Source organism: Salvelinus fontinalis, chromosome 34 (genome assembly GCF_029448725.1).
Source record: "Salvelinus fontinalis isolate EN_2023a chromosome 34, ASM2944872v1, whole genome shotgun sequence".
In the NCBI taxonomy this organism is placed as follows: domain Eukaryota; kingdom Metazoa; phylum Chordata; class Actinopteri; order Salmoniformes; family Salmonidae; genus Salvelinus; species Salvelinus fontinalis.
In genome coordinates this window covers 1,969,847-1,982,997 of record NC_074698.1, presented here as the reverse complement: position 1 = coordinate 1,982,997, position 13,151 = coordinate 1,969,847, and the positions used below count along the sequence as shown (strand labels likewise).

Genomic DNA, 13,151 nt, shown 5'->3' with positions numbered 1-13,151 from the left:
TTTTTTTTAAGTCTGTTAACCCTTCCCCTTCCAGAGTATTTTCTCAAACTAGAACCGGACTCTATCTCAAATCATCTTTCCTTAATTTCACACATCTTATGTCCTCGCCTCCTTTAAAAAATGCATTGGAGAAAAAGGGGAGGGACCTTGGACTTTGTCCTCGAATACTGTTGAAAAGGAGGTGAGGAGATGAGATGCGAGGAATCGTGGAGAGACTAATTGAGATCGAGCCCCAGCCAGTTTGACACAGTGTGAGTATGACTTTGTCTTCCCCCCCAGGATGCTCACACCAGGACAATTTAGTTCCGTACCTCCTCTGGAATAGCCTTCATTTTTCAGAACAAGAACAGACTGACGAGTTTCAGAATAAAGGTCTTTGTTTCTGGACATTTTGAGCCTGTAAACGAACCCACAAATGCTGATGCTCCAGATACTCAACTAGTCTAAAGAAGGCCAGTTTTATTGCTTCTTTAATCAGAACAAAAGTTTTCAGTGTGCTAACATAATTGCAGAACGGTTTTCTAATGATCAATTAGCCTTTTAAAATTAAACTTCGATTAGCTAACACAACGTGCCATTGGACCACAGGAGTGACAGTTGCTGATAATGGTCTCTGTACGCCTATGTAGATATTCCATAAAAAAATCAGCCGTTTCCAGCTACAATAGTCATTTACAACATTAACAATGTCTACACTGTATTTCTGATCAATTTGGTGTTATTTTAATGGACAAAAAATGTGATTTTCTTTAAAAAACAAGAACATTTCCAAGTGACCCCAAACTTTTGAACAGTAGTGTATATTTTTTTATTATTTTATACATACATATTTTTTTTTACCCCTTTTTGTCCCCAATTTTGTGATGTCCGTGTAACGGTCCTGACCTGTTTTATGTTGTTTTTGTATGTGTTTAGGTCAGGGCATGTGTTTTGGGTGGGCAGTCTATGTTATCTGTTTCTATGTTGGTTTTGGTTGCCTGGTATGGCTCTTAATTAGAGGCAGGTGTTTTGCGTTCTCCTCTAATTAAGAGTCATATTTAGGTAGGGTGTTCTCACTGTTTGTTTGTGGGTGATTGTCTCCTGTGTCTGTGTCGATGTTACACCATACGGGAATGTTTCGGTTTGTTCGTGCGTTTATGTAGTCTGTTCCTGTGTCAGCGTGCTTCGTGTATTTGTAAGTTCGTTTGTTCAGGTCTGTCTACATCGTTTTGTTATTTTGTTAGTTATATCAAGTATAGTTCGTTTTCGTCTTTGTCTGTTTTGTTTATTTAATAAATCATCATGTATTCACAACCCGCTGCGCCTTGGCTCGATCACTACTCCACCTCTTCTTATGAAGAGAGAGAGGAACGCGGTAACAGAATCACTCACCATTCCAGAGCCAAGCAGCGGAGTAAATGGAGTAAAGGACAGGGCAACAAGGAGTTCTGGACTTGGGAGCAGATATTGAATGGAGAAGGTCCCTGGGCTAAGGCAGGAGAGAATCGTCGCTCTCAGGAAGAGAGGGAGGCAGCTAAAGCCCAGGAGCGGTGGTTTGAGGAGGCAGCAAGGAGACGTGGCTGGAAGCCCGAAAAGCCATGGGAGCAGCTGGAGGCACTGAGGAGAGCAGAGGCTACCAGGAACCGGAGCTATGAGGGAACGCGTCTGGCACGGAAGCCCAAAAAGCCCGTAAGTAATTCCCAAAAATTTCTTGGGGGGGGCTAAGAGGTAGTGGGCCAAGGGCAGGTAGGAGACCTGCGCCCACTTCCCAGGCTTACCGTGGAGAGCGGGAGTACGGGCAGGCGCCGTGTTACGCAGTAGAGCGCACGGTGTCTCCTGTACGAGTGCATAGCCCAGTGCGGGTTATTCCACCTCCCCGCACTGGTAGGGCTAGATTGGGTATTGAGCCAGGTGTCATGAGGCCGGCTCAACGCGTCTGGTCTCCAGTGCGTCTCCTCGGGCCGGCATACATGGCACCGGCCTTACGCATGGTTTCCCCGGTTCGCCTACATAGGCCGGTGCGGGTTATTCCACCTCCCCGCACTGGTCGGGCGACCGGGAGCATTCAACCAGGTAAGGTTGGGCAGGCTCAATGCTCAAGAGTGCCAGTACGCCTCCACGGTCCGGTATTTCCGGCGCCACCTCCCCGCCCCAGCCTAGTACCTACAGTGCCTACACTACGCACTAGGCTACCAGTGCGTCTCCTGAGCCCAGTTCCTCCTCCACGCACTCTCTCTGTAGTGCGTGTATCCAGTTCGGTGCCTCCAGTTCCGGCACCACGCACAAAGCCTCCTGTGCGTCTCCAGAGCCCTGAACACACTGTATCTTCTCCCCCTACTAATCCTGATGTGCTTGTCCTCAGCCCGGTGTCACCAGTGCCGGTACCTCGCATCAGGTATAGAGTGGGCTTTGAGAATACAGTGTGCCCTGTCCCTGCTCCCCGCACTAGTAGGAAGGTGCTTATCCTTAGCCCGGTGCCTCCAGTTCCGGCACCACGCACCAGGTCTACAGTGCGCCGTATCCGGCCAGAGCCATCCGTCTCCCCAGCGCCATCTGAGCCATCCGTCTCCCCAGCGCCATCTGAGCCATCCGTCTCCCCAGCGCCATCTGAGCCATCCGTCTCCCCAGCGCCGTCTGAGCCATCCGTCTGCCATGAGCCTGCAAAGCCGCCCGTCTGCCATGAGCCTGCAAAGCCGCCCGTCTGCCATGAGCCTGCAAAGCCGCCCGTCTGCCATGAGCCTGCAAAGCCGCCCGTCTGCCATGAGCCTGCAAAGCCGCCCGTCTGCCATGAGCCTACAGAGCCGCCCGTCTGCCATGAGCCGCTAGAGCCGTCCGCCAGACAGGAGCCGCTAGAGCCGTCCGCCAGACAGGATCTGCTAGAGCCGTCCGCCAGACAGGATCTGCCAGAGCCGCCAACCAGACAGGATCTGCCAGAGCCGCCAACCAGACAGGATCTGCCAGAGCCGCCAACCAGACAGGATCTGCCAGAGCCGCCAACCAGACAGGATCTGCCAGAGCCGCCAACCAGACAGGATCTGCCAGAGCCGCCAACCAGACAGGATCTGCCAGAGCCGCCAACCAGACAGGATCTGCCAGAGCCGCCAACCAGACAGGATCTGCCAGAGCCGCCAACCAGACAGGATCTGCCAGAGCCGCCAACCAGACAGGATCTGCCAGAGCCGCCAGCGAGCCATGAGCAGCCAGAGCCGCCAGCGAGCCATGAGCAGCCAGAGCCGTCAGAGAGCCATGAGCGTCGAGAGCCGTCAGAGAGCCATGAGCGTCGAGAGCCGTCAGCCCGCCATGAGCGTCGAGAGCCGTCAGCCCGCCATGAGCGTCGAGAGCCGTCAGCCCGCCATGAGCGTCGAGAGCCGTCAGCCCGCCATGAGCGTCGAGAGCCGTCAGCCCGCCATGAGCGTCGAGAGCCGTCAGCCTGCATAGACCTGCCAGAGTCCCTCAGCCAGGATCTGCCAGAGTATATCAGCCGGGACCTGCCCCTTGTCCCGGTGCTGCCCCTTGTCCCGGTGCTGCCCCTTGTCCCGGTGCTGCCCCTTGTCCCGGTGCTGCCCCTTATCCCGGTGCTGCCCCTTGTCCCGGTGCTGCCCCTTATCCCGGTGCTGGTCTTTATCCTGGTGCTGCCCCTTATCCCGGTGCTGCCCCTTGTCCCGGTGCTGCCCCTTGTCCCGGTGCTGCCCCTTGTCCCGGTGCTGCCCCTTGTCCCGGTGCTGCCCCTTGTCCCGGTGCTGCCCTTTGTCCCGGTGCTGCCCCTTCTCCTGGTGCTGGCCGTTTATTTAGGGGATGTGAGTTTTAGGGTGGTCATTGGGAGGGGAAGACAGAAACGGGGAGTGACTATGGTGGTGTGGGGACAGCGTCCAGAGCCGGAGCCACCACCGTGGTCAACTGCCCACCCAGACCCTCCCCTGGACTTTGTGCTGGTGCGCCCGGCGTTCGCACCTTGAGGGGGGGGTTCTGTAACGGTCCTGACCTGTTTTATGTTGTTTTTGTATGTGTTTAGGTCAGGGCATGTGTTTTGGGTGGGCAGTCTATGTTATCTGTTTCTATGTTGGTTTTGGTTGCCTGGTATGGCTCTTAATTAGAGGCAGGTGTTTTGCGTTCTCCTCTAATTAAGAGTCATATTTAGGTAGGGTGTTCTCACTGTTTGTTTGTGGGTGATTGTCTCCTGTGTCTGTGTCGATGTTACACCATACGGGAATGTTTCGGTTTGTTCGTGCGTTTATGTAGTCTGTTCCTGTGTCAGCGTGCTTCGTGTATTTGTAAGTTCGTTTGTTCAGGTCTGTCTACATCGTTTTGTTATTTTGTTAGTTATATCAAGTATAGTTCGTTTTCGTCTTTGTCTGTTTTGTTTATTTAATAAATCATCATGTATTCACAACCCGCTGCGCCTTGGCTCGATCACTACTCCACCTCTTCTTATGAAGAGAGAGAGGAACGCCGTAACAGTCCGATTGGTAGTTACAGTCTTGTCCCATCGCTGCAACTGCCCTACGGACTCGGGAGAGGCGAAGATTGAGAGCCATGCGTCCTCCAAAAACACGACCCTGCCAAGCCGCACTGCTTCTTGACACACTGCTCGCTTAACCCGGAAGCCAGCCGCACCAATGTGTCGGAGGAAACACCATCCAGCTGGCGACCGAAGTCAGCTTGCAGGTGCCCGGCCCACCACAAGGAGTCTCTATTGCGCAATGGGACAAGGAAATCCCGGCCGGCCAAACTCCCCCCTAACTCGGACCTGGGCCAATTGTGTGCCAGCTCATGGGTCTCCCGGTCACGGCAGGCTGTGACAAAGCCTGTGATCGAACCCGGGTCTGTAGTGACGTCTCAAGCACTGCGATGCATTGCCTTAGCCAACTGCGCCACTCGGGAGGCCCCAACAATGCAGAGTTCAAGATAAGGTACAAAATGGTAAAATATAAATTGTGACAAGAGGAAGAAATACACAGCGAATGACGAGTAAAAATAACAGGGCTTTATATAGGGAGTAGAAAATAAAATGTGTATATAGACAGGGAGTATCAGTATCCAGTCGATGTGCAGGGGTACTAGGTAATTGAGGTAGCCATGTACTGTACATATACAGTGCATTTGGAAAGTATTCAGACCTGAACTCAATTTCGAGTCTCATAGCAAAGCGTCTGAATACTATTGTAAATAAGCTATTTCTGTAGTAAACCTAGTAAAACTCACGGATGATTAGTAAAGCTTAAACCAAGTTCATTCAACTGCATAAGACAAAGACATGGTTCCACCAGTGGTAGTATTAATACCCCAATTCGGGTGACGTCATCCTTTTCTCGAAATATGACATCTTTATTGCTAGGCAGGAAAGTAAGTGATGCGGGCCATAAACTGTTCCTTCTCCCTTAATGTGACCTGATCTGACCTCTGCCCCCTTCCACTAAACCACATCTCTCCATCCTTATAAGTGCCTGCCACGTGATTGCCCTTCCTTTACTCAATACATTCCAATCTTACAGATAACCATTCATTGCTGGTGTGGAAACTAGACTATGGTGCTCAATATTTCAATAGGATACCTGATAATTAACAATATTGCAGTTTATAGTCAGAACTCGTCAGTGGTATTGATGAGGATATTTATTTATTTAGTACATTTAGAAGAAGTCTAACGTAACAAAATGTGGAAAAGGGTAAGGGGTCTGAATACCTTCCGAATGCATTGTAAGTAGGGGTAAAGTGACTAGGCGACAAGATAGATAATAGAAAAAGCAGCCAACAAGTGCTCAGCATATGTGGGAACTCCAAAACTGTTGGAAAAGCATTCCAGGTGAAGCTGGTTGAGAGAATACCAAGAGTGTGAAAGCTGTGATCAATGCAAAGGGTGGCTATTTGAAGAATCTCAAAAACAAATCAAATATATTTTATATAACACTTTTTTGGTTACTACATGATTCCATATGTGTTATTTCATAGTTTTGACGTCTTCACTATTATTCTACAATGTAGAAAATAGTCAAAATAAAGAAAAACCCTTGAATGAGTAAGTGTTCTAAAACTTCTGACCGGTAGTGTATGTGGTGAGTTTGAAAGTGTGTGTAATGTGTGTTTGGGCATATGTTGTGTTGGTGTAAGTATGTGTGAGTGTGTGGGTAGAGTCCAGTGTATGTGCATAGTCAGTGCAAAAAAGGGTCAATTTAGGTAGTCCGGCTAGCCATTTTGATTAGCTATTTAACAGTCTTTTTTAGAAGTCTTATGGTTTGAGAGTAAGTAGAAGCTTTTCAGGACCCTGTTGGTTATAGACTGTTCTCTCTACTACCGCACAGTCTATGGCTTGATTCTATGACAGTTTTGGGCCTTCCTCTGGCACAGCCTAGTAAAGAGGTCTTGGATGGCAGGGAGCCCGGCCCCAGTGATGTAATGGGGCATACGCACTACCTCTAGCGCCTTGCGGTCTGATGCCAAGCAGTTGCCATACCAAGCAGTAATGCAGCCAGTCAAGATGCTCTCGATGGTTTAGCTGTATAACTCTTTGAGGATCTGAAGGCCCATACCAAATCTTTTCAGCTCCTGAGGGGGAGGAGACGTCGTTGTGCCCTCTTCATGACTGTGTTGGTGTGTTTGGACCATGATAGATCCTTAGTGATGTGGACACCGAGGAACTCTCGACCCGCTCTACTACAGCCCTGTCGATGTGAACGGGTGTGTGCTTGGTCCTCCGTTTCCTGTAGTCCACGTTCAGCTCCTTTGTCTTACCGACTTTGAGGGAGAGGTTGTTGTCCTGGCACCACACTGCCAGGTCTCTGACCTCCTCTCTATAGGCTGTCTCATCGTCGTCTGTGATCAGGCATACCACCGTCGTGTTGTCTGGAAAACTTAATGTGTGAACAGTCAGTACATGAGGGGTAAAAGCATGCACCCCTGAGGGGCCCCTATGTTGAGGGTCAGCATGGCGGATGTGTTGTCGCCTACCCTCACCACCTGGCGGGGGCCCATCAGGAAGTCCAGGATCCAGTTGCAGAGGGAGGTGTTCAGTCCCAGGGACCTTAGCTTAGTGATGAGCTTTGAGGATACTATGGTGCTGAATGCTGAGCGGTAGTCAATGAACAGTATTCTCACGTTGGTTTGACACAGTATATATCTGTCTTTCTCTCCCCCCCCAGGCCGCTCTCCCCAGGAGAACTTGGTTCCATGTGACGTGCTGCTGCTGAGAGGGCGCTGCATCGTGGACGAGGCCATGCTGACGGGAGAGTCAGTTCCTCAGATGAAGGTCAGACAGACGGGAAGCCTGTCCTATACTAGACAAGATAACAACCATGTAAAACAATATAGTCTATCTGGACAATATACAGTGCCGTCGGAAAGTATTCAGACTTTTTCCACATTTTGTTGCGTTACACAGCCTTATTCTAAAATTGATGTAAATTGTTTCTTCCTCATCAATCTACACACAATACCCCATAATGACAATGCAAAAACAGGCTTTTAGAAATTTTTTCAAATTTAAAAAAAAAAATACAAAAACTGAAATATCACATTTACATAAGTATTCAGACCCTTTACTCAGTACTTTGAAGCACCTTTGGCAGCGATTTCAGCATCAAGTCTTCTTGGGTATGATGCTACAAGCTTGGCACACCAGTATTTGGGGAGTTTTTCCCATTCTTCTTTACTGATCCGCTCAAGCTCTGTCAGGTTGAATAGGCAGCGTTGCTGCACAGCTATTTTCAGGTCTCTCCAGAGATGTCCGATTGGGTTCAAGTCCGGGCTCTTGCTGGGCCACTCAACGACATTCAGAGACTTGTCCCGAAGCCACTCCTGAATTGTCTTGGCAGTGTGCTTAGGGTCGTTGTCCTGTTGGATGGTGAACCTTCGCCCCAGTCTGAGGTCTTGAGCGCTCCAGAGCGCTCTTCGTCAAGGACCTCTCTGTACTTTGCACTGTTCATCTTTGCCTCGATCCTGACTAGTCTCCCAGTCCCTGCTGCTGAAAAACATCCCCTCAGCATGATGCTGCCACCACCATGCTTCACCTTAGGGATGGTGCATGGTTTCCTCCAGACGTGACATTTGGCATTCAGGCCGAAGAGTTCAATCTTGGTTTCATCAGACCAGAGAATCTTGTTTCTCATTGTCTGAGAGTCTTAAGGTGTCTTTTAGCATACTCCAAGCGTGCTGTCCTGTGCCTTTTACTGAGGAGTGGCTTCTGTTTGGCCACTCTACCATAAAGGCCTGATTGATGGAGTGCTGCAGAGATGATTGTCCTTCTGGAAGGTTCTCCCATCTACACAGAGGAACTTTAGAGCTCTGTCAGTGACCATCCGGTTCTTGGTCACCTCCCTGACTAACGCCCTTCTCCCTCTATTGCTCAGTTTGGCTGGCCTGTCAGCTCTTGGAAGAGTCCTGGTGGTTCCAAACTTCTTCTATTTAAGAATGATGGAGGCCACTGTGTTCTTGGGGACCTTCAATGCTGCAGAAATGTTTTGGTACACTTCCCCAGATCTGTGCCTCGACACAATCCTGTCTCAGAGCTCTACGAACAATTGCTTCGACCTCATGGCTTGGTTTTTGCTCTGACATGCACCGTCAGTTGTGGGACCTTGTATAGACAGGTGTGTGCCTTTCCAAATCATGTCCAATCAATTGAATTTGGTGGACTCCAATCAAGTAGAAACTTCTCAAGGATGATCACTGTAGATTGTCAAAACAATGGGAATGTTACTATAGATCATTCATAAAGAGTTCATAAGCATAGAATATCAAAGATGCTCCACAAATGATTTAGCAAAATCATATGCTTATAAATCATAGGCTCCATTAATCCTTAAAAGTAGTTTTTAATTTGAAGTTCTACCATGTTGTGTGTTTAGGAGCCGGTGGAGGATCTGGATACAAAGAGGGTATTGGACCTTCAGGGTGATGCCCGCCTCCACATTATCTCGGGTGGGACTAAGGTGGTGCAGCACAGCCCCCCGCTCCGTGCCACTGTAGGACTCAAACGTCAGTTCCTACCTACTGTGCAGTATATTATTCACTTATAAGGCAGAAATGTCCTGCATTATTTGCACTTTGAGATTAACAATTATAAAAAATAAAGCACTTTAAATCTATATTTTGTTATCACTTATCAATATAAAAACAAATCTATATTTTAGATCAATTATGTTTCAACTGTCATCTCCCTCAGCCTCAGAATAGATTGAATCTGCCCTTGTATCTATCTTGTCTCACTAAGAGCAAATCATAATAGTTTGTTTTTCTTATTTTTCATTTTTCTGTAGCTGTGGACAATGGCTGTGTGGCTTATGTGTTGAGAACCGGATTCTATACCTCTCAGGTGAGGGGCTGCTGCCCTTGACTACCGAACTTGTCCAATAAGAACCGCTTGTTTTCATTTTCTGTTGCAAAATGTTTTTGCTCTGGTGTTCAGTAATGAATACAACCCTGGTGTTGTTAACCACGCCTGTCTACAGGGTAAACTGCTGAGGACCATCTTGTTTGGAGTGAAGAGGGTGACAGCCAACAACTTGGAAACATTCATCTTCATCCTCTTCCTCCTGGTGTTCGCCATCGCTGCTGCTGGCTATGTGTGGGTGGAAGGTGAGGGATGCAGTGAGCAACGCAATCAATCAATCAAATGTGTTTTATAAAGCTCTTTTTACGTCAGCAGTTGTCAAAAGGTTCTTCACAGATACCCATTCTAAAACCCCATGGAACAAGCAATGCAGAGGCAGAAGCGCAGGTGGTCCTACTTAGAGCATTTCTCCATTATACAGTTTGTTTATATCTTGGCGGTAGTTTATTAGCCAAGAGACAATTTAAGGAGATATTATTCTACTCACTAAACATTTTTACTGAACATTGACAGTCTTGCCGAAGGGCCCTATTCATTCTAAAAAAAACATGACTTATTAAACACAAATTCCTCCTTTATAAAATGTTATGAAACAAGTTTTTGAAATAGGCCCTAAGGTCAGGAGAGAGCAGCAGGTTTTTCCTGACTACATGCAGTATAACTGTATTTTTTTATTATTATTAATAATAACAATATATGCCATTTAGCAGATGCTTTTATCCAAAGCAACTTACAGGCATGTGTGCAAACATACTGCATAGCTTTCTCTTCACGGATCTTCATTGTAAAGGGTTTAAACAACTGTTTCCCATGCTTGTTCAATGAACCATAAACAATTAATGAACATGCACCTGTGGAACAGTCGTTAAAATACTAACAGTTTACAGACGGTAGGCAATTAAGGTCACAGTTATGAAAACTTAGGACACTAAAGAGGCATTTCTACTGACTCTGAAAAACACCAAAAGAAAGATACCCAGGGTTCCTGCTCATCTGCGTGAACGTGCCTTAGTCATGCTGCAAGGAGGCATGAGGACTGCAGATGTGGCCAGGGCAATAAATTGCAATGTCCGTACTGTGAGACGCCTAAGACAGCGCTACAGGGAGACAGGACGGACAGCTGATCGTCCTCGCAGTGGCAGACCACGTGTAACAACACCTGCACAGGATCGGTACATCCGAACATCACACCTGCGGGACAGGTACAGGATGTCAACAACAACTGCCCGAGTTACACCAGGAACGCACAATCCCTCCATCAGTGCTCAGACTGTCCACAATAGGCCGAGAGAGGCTGGACTGCGGGCTTGTAGGCCTGTTGTAAGGCAGGTCCTCACCAGACATCACCGGCAACAACGTCGCCTATGGGCACAAACCCACCGTCGCTGGACCAGACAGGACTGGCAAAAAGTGCTCTTCACTGACGAGTCGCTGTTTTGTCTCACCGGGGGTGATGGACGCATTCGCATTTATCGTCGAAGGAATGAGTGTTACATCGAGGCCTGTACTCTGGAGCGGGATCGATTTGGAGATGGAGGGTCCGTCATGGGTCTGGGACGTTGTGTCTTAGTATTATCGTACTGAGCTTGTTGTCATTGCAGGCAATCTCAATGCTGTGCGTTACAGGGAAGACATCCTCCTCCCTCATGTGGTACCCTTCCTGCAGGCTCATCCTGACATGACCCTCCAGCATGACAATGCCATACTGCTCATTCTGTGCGTGATTTCCTGCAAGACAGGAATGTCAGTGTTCTGCCATGGCCAGCGTAGAGCCCGGATCTCAATCCCATTGAGCACGTCTGGGACCTGATGGATCGGAGGGTGAGGGCTAGGGCCATTCCCCCCAGAAATGTCTGAGAGCTTGCAGGTGCCTTGGTGGAAGAGTGGGGTAACATCTCACAGCAAGAACTGGTAAATCTGGGGCAGTCCATGAGGAGGAGATGCACTGCAGTACTTAATGCAGCTGGTGGCCACAGATACTGACTGTTGCTTTTGTTTTTGAACCCCCCTTTGTTTAGGGACACATTATTCCATTTCTGTTAGTCCCATGTCTGTGGAACTTGTTCAGTTTATGTCTCAGTTGTTGAATCTTATGTTCATACAATATTTACACATGTTAAGTTTGCTGAAAATAAACGCAGTTGACATTGAGAGGACGTTTCTTTTTTTTGCTGAGTATAGTTGTGTAACTGTCTCTGTGTGCTCTCCCCTGCAGGAACTAAGGACCCTAGCAGGAACCGGTATAAGTTGTTCCTGGAGTGTACTCTCATCCTGACCTCCGTGGTTCCACCTGAGCTCCCTATAGAATTGTCTCTGGCAGTCAACACATCCCTCATCGCTCTGACCAAGCTCTGTGAGTCAACAGTGTGTGTGTGGCGGGTGGGGTGGTATGTTGATGTATGTGTTTTGAAAGTGGTTCTGAAACGGGCATAGTAATGTTTGTGGTACTTAATGATGCCAGTCCACCTTGCTGTTCTGCTATTTGACTCACCCCTGTCTTTCTTCTTCCTTTCATAGATGTGTTCTGCACTGAGCCCTTCAGGATCCCATTTGCAGGCAAGGTGGAGGTGTGCTGCTTTGACAAGACGGGCACCTTGACCAGCGACCATCTGGTTGTGCGGGGGGTCGCAGGGCTCCGGTACACTCTCTTTTTTAGATTTTTCAGTATGATACATTTCTTTGTTGCAAATTGTTCCAAAGACTGACTGGACCTGATGATATTAAGACATTTTAAAGGCTTCATAATGGCATCATAATGCAATGTAACGGTCTGGGTTAAGTAAAGTGTCTACCAATGCCCTTATGCGCTGGTGTCATACTGTGAGTATTGTCATATTGAGGAGTGACATTTAAAGAGCAACTGACACGTTTTTAGCATTATTTAATCGTATTAAAACCTTTGGAAGAATATGAAGTACGTTTTTACATTTGTTTGTAAACCTTTTCCAAACTCCTCCAGAGAAGGGAAAGAAGTGATGCCTGTGTCAGAGATCCCAGTGGAAACACATCGGGTGGTTGCTACTTGTCACTCACTAGTTACTCTTGACGACGGACAGCTGGTAGGCGACCCCCTGGAGAAGGCCATGCTCACTGCTGCTGACTGGACCCTCACTAAAGGTAGTGTGTGTGTGTGTGTGTGTGTGTGTGTGTGTGTGTGTGTGTGTGTGTGTGCGCACGCGTGTGTGTACCTCAGGATTTTTACTCTGTCTCCTCTTCGTACACCAGAAGTGAAAGTGTCTGTGTGTGTCTCCATATGTTTGCATCATATCTACCCTTATGTTCTTCTCTCTGTGGTGTAGATGAAAAGGTGTTTGCTCGCGGTATAAAGACCCCAGGCCTGAAGATCCACCAGCGGTTCCACTTTGCCAGTGCTCTGAAGAGGATGTCCGTACTCGCCTCCTATGAGAAACTGGGCTCCACTGACCTCTGCTATGTCTCCACTGTCAAAGGAGCTCCAGAGACACTCAGGGACATGGTAAAAATCATTGTTTTAAATAGAATACTAACATTTAATGTATAATTGAATATACAGTTGAAGTTAGATGTTTACATACACCTTACCCAAATTCATTTAAACTCAGTTTTTCACAATTCCTGACATTTAATGCTAGTAAAAATTCCCTGTCTTAGGTCAGTTAGGATCACCACTTGTCAGAATAATAGTAGAGTAATAGTAGAGAGAATGGTTTATTTCATCACATTCCCAGTGGGTCAGAAGTTCACATACAATCAATTAGTATTTAGTAGCATTGCCTTTACATTGTTTAACTTGGGTCAAACTTTTTGGGTAGCCTTCCACAAGCTTCCCACAATAAGTTGGGAGAATTTTGGCCCATTCCTCCTGACA

General features: G+C 47.8%; 1 protein-coding gene across 3 annotated transcripts in view; it reads left to right on the top strand.

Moving 5' to 3' along the window:
- The window catches only part of LOC129832830 (endoplasmic reticulum transmembrane helix translocase-like), a 29,332-nt gene that overhangs the window by 6,450 nt on the left and 9,731 nt on the right, over positions 1-13,151 (top strand). For all 3 annotated transcript variants that reach the window (XM_055896877.1, XM_055896876.1, XM_055896878.1), the window contains exons 6-13: positions 7,116-7,222; positions 8,820-8,949; positions 9,231-9,286; positions 9,423-9,549; positions 11,520-11,657; positions 11,822-11,942; positions 12,264-12,421; positions 12,604-12,779. In XM_055896877.1, the coding sequence (XP_055752852.1) occupies positions 7,116-7,222; positions 8,820-8,949; positions 9,231-9,286; positions 9,423-9,549; positions 11,520-11,657; positions 11,822-11,942; positions 12,264-12,421; positions 12,604-12,779 (1,013 nt within the window). The remainder of the gene's footprint in view (positions 1-7,115; positions 7,223-8,819; positions 8,950-9,230; positions 9,287-9,422; positions 9,550-11,519; positions 11,658-11,821; positions 11,943-12,263; positions 12,422-12,603; positions 12,780-13,151) is intronic.